This window comes from Bombus bifarius, unplaced genomic scaffold, assembly GCF_011952205.1.
Source record: "Bombus bifarius isolate JDL3187 unplaced genomic scaffold, Bbif_JDL3187 scf7180000007978, whole genome shotgun sequence".
In the NCBI taxonomy this organism is placed as follows: domain Eukaryota; kingdom Metazoa; phylum Arthropoda; class Insecta; order Hymenoptera; family Apidae; genus Bombus; species Bombus bifarius.
The window spans coordinates 4,145,986-4,158,744 of record NW_022884363.1 but is presented as its reverse complement, the minus strand read 5'-3'; the positions used below and the strand labels follow the sequence as shown (position 1 = coordinate 4,158,744).

At 46.3% G+C, this 12,759-nt stretch overlaps 3 protein-coding genes across 7 annotated transcripts in view; 2 read left to right on the top strand and 1 right to left on the bottom strand.

Annotated features, from left to right (window-relative positions):
* Window positions 1-1,584, bottom strand: part of LOC117204514 (ankyrin repeat domain-containing protein SOWAHB) — a 113,122-nt gene extending 111,538 nt beyond the window's left edge. For all 5 annotated transcript variants that reach the window (XR_004487103.1, XR_004487104.1, XM_033441994.1 and 2 more), the window contains exons 1-3: window positions 1,425-1,584; window positions 1,190-1,251; window positions 441-830 (exon numbers count right to left, since the gene is read on the bottom strand). Coding sequence is in view for 3 of the 5 variants with exons in the window: in XM_033441994.1 (XP_033297885.1) it covers window positions 441-830; window positions 1,190-1,251; window positions 1,425-1,551 (579 nt within the window). In the remaining 2 variants the exon portion in view is untranslated. The remainder of the gene's footprint in view (window positions 1-440; window positions 831-1,189; window positions 1,252-1,424) is intronic.
* Window positions 1,585-6,510: 4,926 nt separating this feature from the next.
* Window positions 6,511-8,988, top strand: LOC117204534. The gene is made up of 4 exons (XM_033442037.1): window positions 6,511-6,556; window positions 7,485-7,498; window positions 7,588-7,706; window positions 8,183-8,988. The coding sequence occupies exons 1-4, from the start codon at window positions 6,511-6,513 to the stop codon at window positions 8,334-8,336; spliced, it is 333 nt and encodes a 110-aa protein (XP_033297928.1). The 3' UTR covers window positions 8,337-8,988.
* A 36-nt stretch (window positions 8,989-9,024) lies between these two features.
* Window positions 9,025-12,759, top strand: part of LOC117204449 (homeobox protein caupolican-like) — a 74,345-nt gene continuing 70,610 nt past the window's right edge. The window contains exon 1 of the mRNA XM_033441854.1: window positions 9,025-9,285. Coding sequence (XP_033297745.1) covers window positions 9,175-9,285 — 111 coding nt within the window. The 5' untranslated portion in view covers window positions 9,025-9,174. The remainder of the gene's footprint in view (window positions 9,286-12,759) is intronic.

Below are 12,759 nucleotides of genomic sequence, written 5' to 3'. Positions count from 1 at the left end.
TGACATTTACTGTAACCATGAACACCTTTCTACATAACCAAACCATGTACACGCAACACTATTGCGCAATAATACCAAAATTATCTGGCCTCGGTAATTACCCGATAAAGCGAAAACGTGTTCAACCATTTTATCGTTTGCACACTTATTTACATATACGACCACAACCAGGACACTATAGGCAGAACATATACTACGTGGCTTGCGTGTGTACGAGAAACGTGAACTTTTATCAAACACTTGTATAGCTTAACGAGTTATGATTCCCGTATTATAAACGAATCTCAGTCAGAACATGAAAAAATTGATATCCTCTTAATTAACTAGTTAATTAAACTTGACCAAATGATACCGCACCTCGCCTTCCCTTATGATACATAATCCGAATAAAATTTCACGTTTCTTTTTATTACATTTACTTGTATAAGGCAAATACTGACCTTGATAACAGCCTCTGATCCTCCCTTATTCTTGTCCACGTTCTCCTTATTCTCGATCTTGATCTTATCTTGACTTTTACGGCGTGGCGGTACGGGAGGTGACGATGTTGAAAATCCGGTCTCGACTTGATCAACGCCATTTTTCTGTGCACTGATAGCGACTTCTTCGCGGGAGAAATTCGAACACGACTCCTCGCGATGTGCGTTCGTATTATTCGCCGGCGGACTGAGGGGTGCGGGAGGTGGGGACCGGTAGGGTGGCGGGACTCGTAACGGAGAAACCGGGGTAGATATGTCGGCAGTGGAAATAGGTGATCCGATTTGATCCGGAGACGTCAGTTGCAGAGAATTTAGACGATACTTCTTCTTCAGAACCAAATATCTTTCACCCTGCACGAGCAATTTCTTTATGATGCATGGATAGACTCGACCTTGCAGCATGAACGAACATAAGTATTACGTTTTGCGAATTTACCACTCGAATATTTTAAACATTATATATCAACATTAGCTTTCTTGCACCTTTACTTGTATAAATAAAAAGAATACCTAGTACGCTTTACGACGATATATATAGTACGCAGTGTTCGATAAGAAATAGTAAGAAAATCTTGGAGAAAAAAGTTTCCTAGATAACCTCATTTTCCAACAATTGCGCGAAGTACATATTGGAAAAACCGGCAACGTCGCAAAACGTGCAACAAGTCGCTGCTGTCAAGGCGGAAGGAAATTGCTACTCGATGACGCACCTCTTCGTTCTTTATAGTAGCCAGGGTGTTTACATACTCCTTGAACCGATTTCGTGCCTCGACTGCAATGTAAATTTGCGCAATATTCACTAAGTATCGTTAGATTTGACTCCCGGTGTGACGAGTATTAAGATCTGCCCGTGTTTACACACAGCACACCGTGTAACATCAGGGTCACACCTTGCGAAAGTGAGACAGTGATTCGACTACGTCGTATATCAGATTTTCAACATACCTCGTGTTTCCGGATCCGTTAGGAACTTCTTGAAGTGCTTCACCAGATCGTGATTACGAGCAGTGCCCCCATTTTCCAATAAATATTCGCGAATCTCTTCGATAGACAGTTCACTGGGCGTCGCCATCTTGTCACTACTGGTCGGCACAGCAGCGCCACTATCTTCACTGCCTCGCTGTGCTGTCGATAAAAACGACCTCTGTGTCGCACGATACACGCAATGAATTCAGAACGCATTACAACTGAACTCCGATTCTGTTAATCGAAGACAACTGATACATACGTAATTTTTCTAAATCCAATATAGCTAACCAGAAGATATACGTCTAGTACGTATTAATATACTGTAGATGGTAGTATCGTGAAAACCTTCCGTCGCATTGTACGTCATTGGAACAAGTGAGCGATGTCTAATTGCTACTTAAAAATGCAAATAAAAATTATGTATGCGTGAAAATGCATACATGAACGCAACGTGTAATTTCTTCCTTTAATAATGTACTAACGAACTGTAATCATATTGCACCACAAAAAAAATTGTTAACATCATTAGTAACGAGTGCAATCGTTACTCCTCATGCATAACACATAATAGCAGTCAATTTAATTGTATTATAATCGTGTAGGACGCGATGGAATATGTAACGCGCGATCCAGCTGCTAGCTCGCATCCCATGTCGCGATACACGTACATAAAAACCAGCGGCCACGCGAAAACCGATTTTTCACTTCGGAGCCGAACGTATTAACCGTCGATGGAACTAGATATTTGATTCTGCCCGCGCAAATAGACGATTCGTAAAACCTTTTAGCAGCCCGACGCGTTATATTCCATCGATGCAAACATCCGGCTGACGAACCCGTCGCACAAACTAATGTGAATAACCGTGCACAGCCAGATAGAGCTTTAAACTTTAAACACTGCGATTTAAGTGCTGCTATACGCATCGACGATGGTCGATGAAGTAATTGACTTTTGTTACGTTATCTGATACATTTACAAGTTCGAATCAAACGGACCACTATTAATTTTTTAATTACACGCTACACGAAACGTATAACTTAAAATTAAGACTGGTGCCATAATTCACGTTAACTAGATGATACAATAAATGCTGCTGTATGTATATTTGAAATGAGAAGCACTACTAACTACCCAAGGGTGCCATTAAGATCAGTACCTTGGGACCCAAGGTTATCGTACGTGTAAGTTAAAATTATACGTTCTCGATTGCACATCTATTATTCGACATTAAAAGGAACACGCACTCTGACGTTTTGTTGTGACGAGATATTAAAAAAGATAGGCGACGATAAAATCTTGCGCGAAAGTTACTTAATTTATAACAAGATCGGATAGTCAAGCCTTTTAATGGTGTTGATATAATCATCACGATGCCTGGATACGACAGACAAAGAAGAAAGTCTATGATTTGCATAATACGTATAGTCTTGAACAAGATTATCCAGATAATCGCGGAGTTATAATGAGAACAGTTCTTCGCAGCAATGTTTTGTAATGAAGAAAATGGCCTTACTAATCACCTACCGTGTGTAAAAATATATACAAGCCACAAAAGACGAAGGGAGAACACTAGAAGGGACGGAGTATACGTGCGGCACGCATATGCGTGTCCACGGACAGGAAGCGTCGTGGTGCCTTTATAATTAAACCCCTTTTATCGACGATATTCTAATGAAATGACGACTAATGATTGAGCTCGATCCGCGTAGGACTTTGCAACGGACAAACGATTCACGAGTTAAATACATAAGTTTTCAAGTATTGTTAATGGTTGCTATCGTTTCGCCGAAATGACAATGCTGTTAAACACGACCATGAACGCGCATTAAGCGTATTCTGTAACACCGCTTTACAAGGATCATCACGATCAGAGATCGGCTCGATTAAAATAATTACAACCGCGAGGATACGGATTTGTGTCTCTGCAGAGAAAAGGGAAAAATGGTTTACCACGCCAAATAACAATATCAGGGATCTCGTGGAGATCAGATGGTAATCTTTTGACCGCGGTAGCCAACACGCAGCGTGTTCTTTGATACAATTCTAAACCCGGCAGGATTGATGCACGAGATTGGCCGTGGTATTTCCGTGAACAAAATGTGTGCACCAAGAGGTCGTCCGGGGGCGAAGCGGTTGCAGCAAGAAGAACGAGCGGCCAAGAACGAGGACAAAGGAATCGCGTCGACGCCCCGTGGCCCCGTAGGTGCATCCACGATATCATCTACCCATGTTCCCTTGCGTTATGCTTATGCTCGTGCATACGTAAAAGATGCGCGAGCCTGCAGCCGCTGCAGCGCTTTATCCGTCTGGTGCAAACTGCAAAAGAGTTCGTGTGATCTACCGCCCAGTGATATGTCGCCGCTGGGATTCCGACGAGAACCGCAAGCTTCTTTTCTTTCCCCTTCCCCACCCTCCCTATAATTCTCCCAACCCGTTTGTTCTCGCGCCATTTTAATTAATTCTTGGACAATGCAACAGGGGAATGCTTTTTTACTGTACACGTTTATCCGAGCGTGTACAAGAATTCATTATGTAATGTATGGTTTCCGCCAACTTCTTTTACTTTCGACCAACGTGAAACGTTACTTCAACGCACACTTGCTCCTTTGTAACCGTGAATCCTGCTCGCATACAAGGTGTGCCTTTATTAATGCCAAGCGTTTTCGACAACAAGTTTATTCAGACGAGACACGTTTAACTCTACTTTCAACTCCTGTCCCCATTTTTTTTTTTTCATTTCAAAAATTCTAACAACGACCACGTAAAACGCAAATAGGTAATGTCAAAATTTCGGTAGGCTCTGTTCTGCAACAAAAGCTACTCGTTTTCGAATAGAAGTATAGTTTGAAAACGAACCGTTGTATTTCGTATAACCTCACCCCATACATGAAAGTATTGGATATGGTATACTATACCATTGGTTTTCATGCAACAAAACCAAACCGCGAAGCAGATCCATCGATGTAGCACGGTTGTTACTCGATCGAGCTATTCGCATAATCGACTCTATTCGCGAAAGAACAACCGCGATAAAGGGTCTACGTTTTCTGTTTTTAGCTTTTTTTTCAAATGAAATGCTTTTCCTGTTGTGGTTTATCGAAACGTATGTATCTCGCAGAGAGGAGAACGGGGCGGAACGAGAGAACTAACGCCAGCTCGGTTTTTGTCAAAGATTCCAGAGGAACGTTACGTAGGGACGTCGTGAGTTACTCGCGTGTATGCACGCACGAACTAAGAAACGCGCGGTGGAGGTGCAAATGCGCTCGCGTCGCTGGCAAAAAACAGCTTCTAGATCATGCTGTCCTCTCCACGGATGGCAAGCAACGCCGACGTGTAACAGTAAATTCGACCTGAACCCGATGACGGACTTCGCGCTCTCTATCGTTTTTGCCATATAAAGGGTCGCAATGGTAGCGCGTATCCAACAGCAGCGACTTATATATTCGTCCATAATTGGAGCGACTGCACTCACTCGAATTGGCTACGATATAAAACATCCCGTATAAAGAGCGTACTTTGGCAGGTTTCTTGCACGGTTTTTACTCCCGGTACCTTTGGTGGTCTCGTTAGAAGGACAGTGGGAGGTCCGCGGGAAAAACGGCAATAACAGACAACAAAGCCAGCGCGTATCTAGTCGAACTCGTCGTCTCGATCGCCTAAAAACCGTGTTTCGAGGAGACGAGTGAAAAAAAGTGAAGCCAGTGGTCGAACGTCACGTCCGTCGAGGTCGATTCCGTACAATTATTACGGTATTATACGCTGCATTATACATTAAGGTCCGATCATTCAGTTCTGAAACAGTTATCGCGATTAATGTACACAGCTAACGAGTCCGTAACTCTACGTTCGAGGAATAAATTTCGTTCGAAACATGAGAGATACGCGTCGCAAGCTAAGATACGGTATAATGCATCGAGCTTCCTTTCGGTGGCTACGTATACCGCACGGCAGCCAACGTAAAACGTTTCGCTGAACAGAGTTATGGGCTCTAATGAGTCGAGGGGTTAAAGCGCGAGTCCCGATCCTCACTGCAAAAGAAGAGAGCTAAAACCCTATCGGACCGTTCAATCTATCCTGACTACCGTTTACCACGGCATCGTTTAAAGTGGCCACAGGTGCTCGCCCGTATATACGCTCGTTCCACGTACCAAAAAAAGAACGAATATAAGGACTGTGAAGCAGCCGATGCCCGCGAGTATGACCACCGAGAGCTGTATGTTTGGCTTTCTCATAGTTTTACCGGATGATTTTTAGTACTTGATCGTAGCGGCTCCGGTTTGTCGGCGAAAAGCCAGTTCGGACTTCAAAGATTCGCGATCGAGCACTTGGCTCTATACAGGCATTACATATTATCATGGCTGGTATCCAACCGAAGCGCGCGTGTCCCCTTCGTTGACGTCGTAAAGCGGCTTTCCGTGCATACAAAGTCGAGGGCTCGATCAACACTCTACGGGGTCGCGTTGTCGTTGGTGGTTAGAGGTCCATGAAAAGAGCAAAGTATACCTTGGCGCGGCTAATAGCTCCGCATTTTTTATTCGGCAATACATATACCACGGAAATTGACCGACTGTTTGCCCGAACGTTTCACACGAAACATTTAACACGCGATCATAGATCAATATCTCGTATAAATACATGTCCTATTTCAGAGGAAAAGCACGGTCGACGGTTTATTTTATTTATTAATTTTTTATTAAACGACGCGGCATCCCAATACAACTATCCGAAATATAAATATCGTGGAGAATTTTTCAAAATGACTAACGATTGGAGCAGTCATTCGGAGAGTTTTCAATGTGGCAGCAATTGCGTTTATCGATGCCCCGACGTTCCACGAGAATGTCACAGTCTGTTGCGATCAATCTTTGACATCGATGTGACAACCCGTGCTATTTCAGAGTGTGTCCGCGCGATAATAGCGACTGCCAAGTGGCGACTATTAGTAGAATTTTAAGCCAGGTACGCCAGTCGACGCAAACGGTAGCAGTCAAATTAAAACGCGTCCCGCCAATGGGGGGGAATTTTGCAAAACAAACAAAAAAGAAATTAAAAAGTGAAGCAATGGCTGACTGTATGAACGTCGAGGTACCAGTGGTGGGTACACTGGGTACGAAGAAGGGCCGAAAATACTATCAACGATTCGTGTCGCTGTCAGTAACGACGCATTAACGCATTCATATCGCATTCCAACCCTTCGTTCGACTGCAGCTTGCTGCTCGATGTCCTCGCGCTCGTTCTTTCTTCTTTACTTTTGTACGCGTCTCGTTACTCGCGCGCTCGCTCGTGTTAAGTCGCGCACTGCCGTGTAGCTTGCGCGAACAGCGGAAAAGTATTCGTGGCTATCAAAGAGTACACAGCCGGACAACGCGTTAAATATGTGTCAAGTTGTAAGCTCGCGAAAAATCTGTCCAACGCTTTGCTCGTGCTGGTGCTACCGGTGAGTATCGCTGGTAAAAAGTGTGAAACTCTAACTATAGGGTTTCGTTGACGTACGTGAACCGTCATTACGCTCGCGTAATGTAGCACGCGTTTCCGAAACGAGTGTGCACCTATCGCGCGAATCACTCTTCTTGGCTATATTACAATTTGTCGTGCATAGTAACGAACGTCGCAAGAAACGCTGGAAAAAGTTACAGGCAACGCGCCGGTGACAGCGTGTAATAACGCGCCTGCTAAACCGCTAATCTACTCTCGTAAAGTATTTCTCGCGTTCCACGACTTCTGTACAATATGAATGCATAGTAAACAGTGGATGACGCACGATAACGACAGGTACAATTAACGTTTTTTTTCAACCCACCTGCGAGCTTATTACGAAACCAGTCACGAAGAGTTGCCGTGAAAAATCTTTCCTCGATGCAACGAGGAAGTGGAAGACGTTCTCGAAGACAAAGTATCATAGGCTGATGTTTATGCGCGCAGTGCACTCGCGTAAAATATATGTTTCGCGTAAATGCGGATAGGATGTGCGCATTTTTTCACTGCGTTCTATTTGAATTGAAAAATATAAATCTAAGTTTAATGTAAATTTACAGGTACGAACGAGCTGGTTAAAGACAGGAACATGTCAATGCAAATGGCACGCACTCGCGATGGTTGATCGAGACATGGAAGAGGGAACATCCGGCTCTTTGAGAGGACGTTCGTTCACGATCACAGGGCACCCTTTGCAAGTTCACGCAAGAGGTTCGCGTTGTCTCAGAGAGACCGCTACGCCGCCCACGTCGTCGCCGATTACCGGGAGGTATACGCGAAAGGTAAGGGCAGTTCGATCATGGATAACGATCGTTTATCGGCGCCAGCGAACTATCGTTCTCTGTCCCCGTGTCGACAGATCGATTCGAGGAAATGGAGAATTGCGGTAATTGCGATAAGTAACGCAATATACGTTAGTCGAAAAGAACGACTGGGCGGTAGAAGAAAGTGTTAATCGCCGGTCAGCAGATTTACAGCGCGCATCGATATCCTGTGTGTTCGGTTGACCGATCGGAATGACACAGAGAGGACGATTACCGTGACGCGAGGGCGTCGTCATTTACATTTCCTAAGATGTCATCGCGGAAACGTAGACGGAATCGTGAAGCTTGTTCGCTTAACCCACACAGAGGCTGGAAGCAGAAGTACAAAGTCACGTTCTCCGAGCGGCGTAGACGCGCGGGAAAAGGTACATCGAGGGGAGCAGCGGTTAAACGAAGGACGTAAAAACATCGGGTATGACGGAATATAAGTGAAATCGGAATAATTACAGGCGGCACGGACGCAAATCCTGCAATACGGTAGTCAGTAGGCGGTATGGCCTACCAACAGGCGCATACAGGTATACGCAAGCTCTTTGTCGGACGGAGGTGGAGTACGGGTTATATTGGCGCCACCTCCTGCACGGTTAAGCGAGCGACTAGGGCAGACTTACGCCTTACGCCTCTCTCTCTCCCTCTCTCTTTTCCCCTTTCTCCAGCTCTCTGACTATTCGTATCTCGTTCTCCCTCGTCGGTTCGCCCCTCGACACCTCTCGCTCGCTCCAATGCTCGCTTACTCCGGTCTGTTCCGTTCTGTTCTCTGCTCTTCTCTCCTCTCTCTCCCCTCTTTCGGCGGCTTGCTCGCTCGCTCGCGCGCTCTGCCCTCTCGTCCCTCTCCGCTGATGCTGCAACTCCGGCTCGGCTAACCCAACCTAACCCGCGGGCCAACTTCATTCCACGCCGACTGACCACCACCGACGGCCGTCGTCGTCCTCGACGCCGTCGTCGTCGTCATAGAACGCGGGTCACGCGACACGCCGTGTCGACGGTTACCGTGTGTTCGTGCGTTCTCCGTTCGGTTTTTTCGCGCGTCGTCCGTCTACGACTACCTCGAACTGCTATACGTATCCCGGTTCACGAGTGACAGAGTTCCGGCTGCGGAGACAGCCATCGTGAGAGGGAGAAAGAAGGAACACTTGGTAATAGAAAAGAAAAGAAAAGATAGAGTGACCAAGCGTGTCTAGATATAGTTTCCGGTTTTTCCGCGAAACCAGCTGTTAAGGGAGAAAATCAGAAGAGGTGGAGAGAGGGAGAGAGAGAGAGAGAGAGAGAGAGAGAGAGAGAGAGAGAGAGAGGAAGATCTGGGAACCAGACAACCGACCAGGAGAAACAGATTGATCCGAGTCGCGACGTCCCGCCGCGCGGATTTTGTGTCTCGTTCGCCCCGAAGACATTTGAACAGGAAGGAGGAGGAAGAGGAGGGACGATCATGGACATATCGGAAGATTGCTGGGAGCACGTGGGACTGCTTCAAGAGGTTTCCGCCACGGAACCACCCCCGCCACCACCCGCTCCCGACTTCCTAATTCAGCAACAGGAGGTGAGCAGTTGATTTCTTTTTTCCTCGCTGCTACGATACTCTCGTGATCGGGATATTCGATCGATTCGGTGCGCGGTCGAACGAAAAAAGCGTGGGAGATCGGGATCGAACCGTTACAGTTTTTGCAAACACCGGTATCCTTTCGCTTCGAATCGAGAGAGAAATCACGTGTGCGTTAAGATCGATAGGAACCGGTACGGATGATTTACGTTACTGATTTATTACATTTTTTCCGTGCTAACGCGTTATTATCGTGTAATAGGCGAGCATTTACATTTTTGCGTAACTTTTTCCCCGATAGTATAGTGTTTAAACTAATTAGAAGACTCGTATATTAGGTGAAGCTGTATTTTAAATAATCTACACGGAGCACAGGTGGATTGCACTGTCACGCGTTATCATAATAACATAGTGGACTGGTTTAGTTCCACTGGAACGTTGAAACATTCACCATAGTGCGTTCCATGAAACGAATATGGAAAATTGTACGACGTTTTAAAAAATTGTCGTGAAAATTGATAACAACGACAGCGTGAATCAATTTAACCTCCGCGAATACTCTGCAGGGTATATCGGTGAGATCGATACTTCGTATGCTCGAATGGGATCGGTAAAAAGAGTTCGAACGATTCTATTCTCTCAAAAAATGGATACGCTCTATATAACAATATAGTTTAAACTCCGTTAACCAATTCCGATTATAGATGTGGAATCAAATCTGTGCTACCCCTTAATTGACGCGTTACAATTAAAAGCATGTTCTCGTGCACGCGATCATCGGGGGCTAGTTTTATCGCGGGCACGATGCCATCGACACGATGCACTTTTCTCCGGAACGATTCCGTCAACGACATCGGATCAGTTTTATCGAATTAACTATTCGATATATGTATCCGGTAAAGTGATTGTATCGTCCTTAAAATTCACGCGAATTCGAAAGTTGGCTCGAACGTATCTTTCGCCGCTAATTTTTCAAGTGATTTTCGATCTCGGATCTCGACTCTGCTAAAACACGGGGCGTGTTAACCGTTTCGTGCTTCGTTATTAATTCGTTGCCACTCTGAAAGCATCGTGTTTCGAAGCGGAACGTGACACGAGTGTAAAAACTTGGCTCAGTGAAGCACCAAAATCGAAAAAAGGGAGCCAGCTGTTCCGTGCCTTTTCTGTTCTCTGTTTATTTAACTGGAGCAACCTGCAATAATCCTGCGAAGGAGTTTATGGATGGGTCGATGAGAGCAGAACGAAAAATTTAGATATCGTTATGGTCGCTGACGAGGAGCGTAGTGGCTAGGGTGGCTCGGGTAAGTCGAAGCTAGAGGAAAAGCACGAGAAAGGGCGAAAAAGAGAGAACGGAAGGCGAGGGAGCTCATTCCGTTTCAATTTCGGGGGTCTCGTGTAACGAGCTCTCGCGGTGGAACAGCATGGGTCTATAGGGCGTTGGTTACGGTGCCCTGTAATCATCCCGGAAATTATAGGCATTTAGCCGGGCATGAATGAGCGGATAGGAAAGTTTAAGAAGATATCGGTGGCATCGGTGTGTCAGAGGCGCGTGCAGCATCGACGGCCCGATGCCCTCGGTCCCCCTTCGAGAACTTCTCTCGTCAACCCTACCTCGAGTCTGCTATGCCGCCAATTTCTAAAGGCACCTGCAGCTGCGATGTAAGACCCGATCAAGGCCCAGATTCACCTTCGATGTATTCCGTTCTTGGCATCTTTTCTCTCCCCTGGCCCCGATCGACCCCCGAGTACGTGTGCGTGTGTACACGGACAAAATTCTGGGACAAGAACTATCGGGCTCGGTTAATTCTTCTTCCCTCTCGACGGACGACGATAATAACTGCGGCAACATAAGTTGCAATCAGCTGTCCATTTGTATGGGTGTGTACATTAAGCGGCACGCACACTCGCGTGTGCATTATTATGATAAACGATTATATACGCGTATGTATATAGATATACGATGATTGCGTACACTCGGCCGTGTAGAATCCGTGTGCCGCTGCCGTTATTATTATTAAATTGCTTCCTTAGTGCACGCGAAGAATTATAAACAACCGATCGAGCGTGGTCCGCGACGATACCGGCCGTACCGGAACGCAGTTAAGCTTCCTCGCAGCGATTTTAATACGCTTCGCAAGATTAAAACATTAAAAGCTTCTTCCCAGCACCGGAGACGCGATTTACCCCCGTCTAAAAATTACCGATCGGCGACGTCAACACGTTGCACAACCGCGTTATTACGATGAAAATTGCGAACGGGACGCCGCACAGTCCAGTTCCTTTAAAGTAAAGGTCTCATCGGCGATCGACGGGATCGTTATCTGGACAAATAAGAGAGATCGATTAAAAACGTCAGCTCGTATTTCTTTAATTTTTAACCGGGAAAGAAATACGTAACACGGTGGCGTTTCAGCTGCGCGATAAAATATGTCGACGCGTTGAAACGCTGCGAGTACGACGCAACGCGACGCGACGTGTTCCCGTATCAAAAAATCCGCACCTGCGAGTCGAAATAGTTCGGCTCGTAAGGCCGCCACACGTCTCTCTCGATTAACTCGCGCGCACCGCTCACGTATGAGTTTCCCACGGCGGGCCAGGATGGGCCCGTGTGGGAATATCGAGGCTTATTACTCGCGCATAGGTAACACACGTTCGATCCTTGATCGACCACCGATTTTCGTATTCCTTCCTCGTGTGCGTTTTCTCCTCGCCTCTCTCCTTTTTCGTCTTGTCCCGCTTTTTTCTTCCTCCCTCGTGCCTCCTGGATCGCTCGTTTTTTCTCCCTCCATAAATTTCTTCATTACCTCTACCAATTTTTCCGTTCCTCCTGTTTCTTCGGAGATCTTTTCTCTGTCTTTTTTAAACGTGACGTCATCGTACATTCCTATCCGTGTTTCGTCGTTTCTCGTATTCTCTTCGCGCTTTCGTAGCGATTCGGCGCGGCACGGTAATGCAACACGGTATACCCAGGGTAACGCGAGGGGTAAGTCGAAGAGGGTGCGCGCGTTCTCGTTGCACGCGACATTCTTTCAAGCTCTTAAGTTCCGTTCACACCGAAAACCACGGATTCTGGTAGAAAAATACAACGTGGCTCGCTGCTCGAGGCACGTACGCGCTTCGTGAGAGAACTCGGCCGATTCGTACGATAACGACGGTGTACGAGCTGCTTCCGAATTGCTGCTTTCGCTTGGACACCGGCCGGGCATCGTCGTGAAACTGAAATGAGAAGTGGAACGAGGCTGTCGAGCATGGGACTCGCGCGTCACGTCCACGGAATTCCACGCGATTTCCAAGACAGATCGCACTTCTGATCCACAATGCAAACTGCTTCACATAGCAAAGACCAATCGGCTACGCGTCGACGAGGCTAAGTATTCTGTCGGCGGGGAATCGGAATGCGACGCGCGCCAATCCGTCCACCGAACATTGTCGAGGAAATGAGAAACGTTAATCGAGCGTTTCGAAGCGTTTATC

Coding starts and splice junctions, on each gene's coding strand:
- LOC117204534 (XM_033442037.1), top strand. CDS start 6,511: ATGGCTGACTGTATGAACGTCGAGGTACCAGTGGTGGGTACACTGG. Junction 7,707..8,182: donor CCGGGAGGTATACGCGAAAG/GTAAGGGCAGTT, acceptor ATATAAGTGAAA/TCGGAATAATTACAGGCGGC.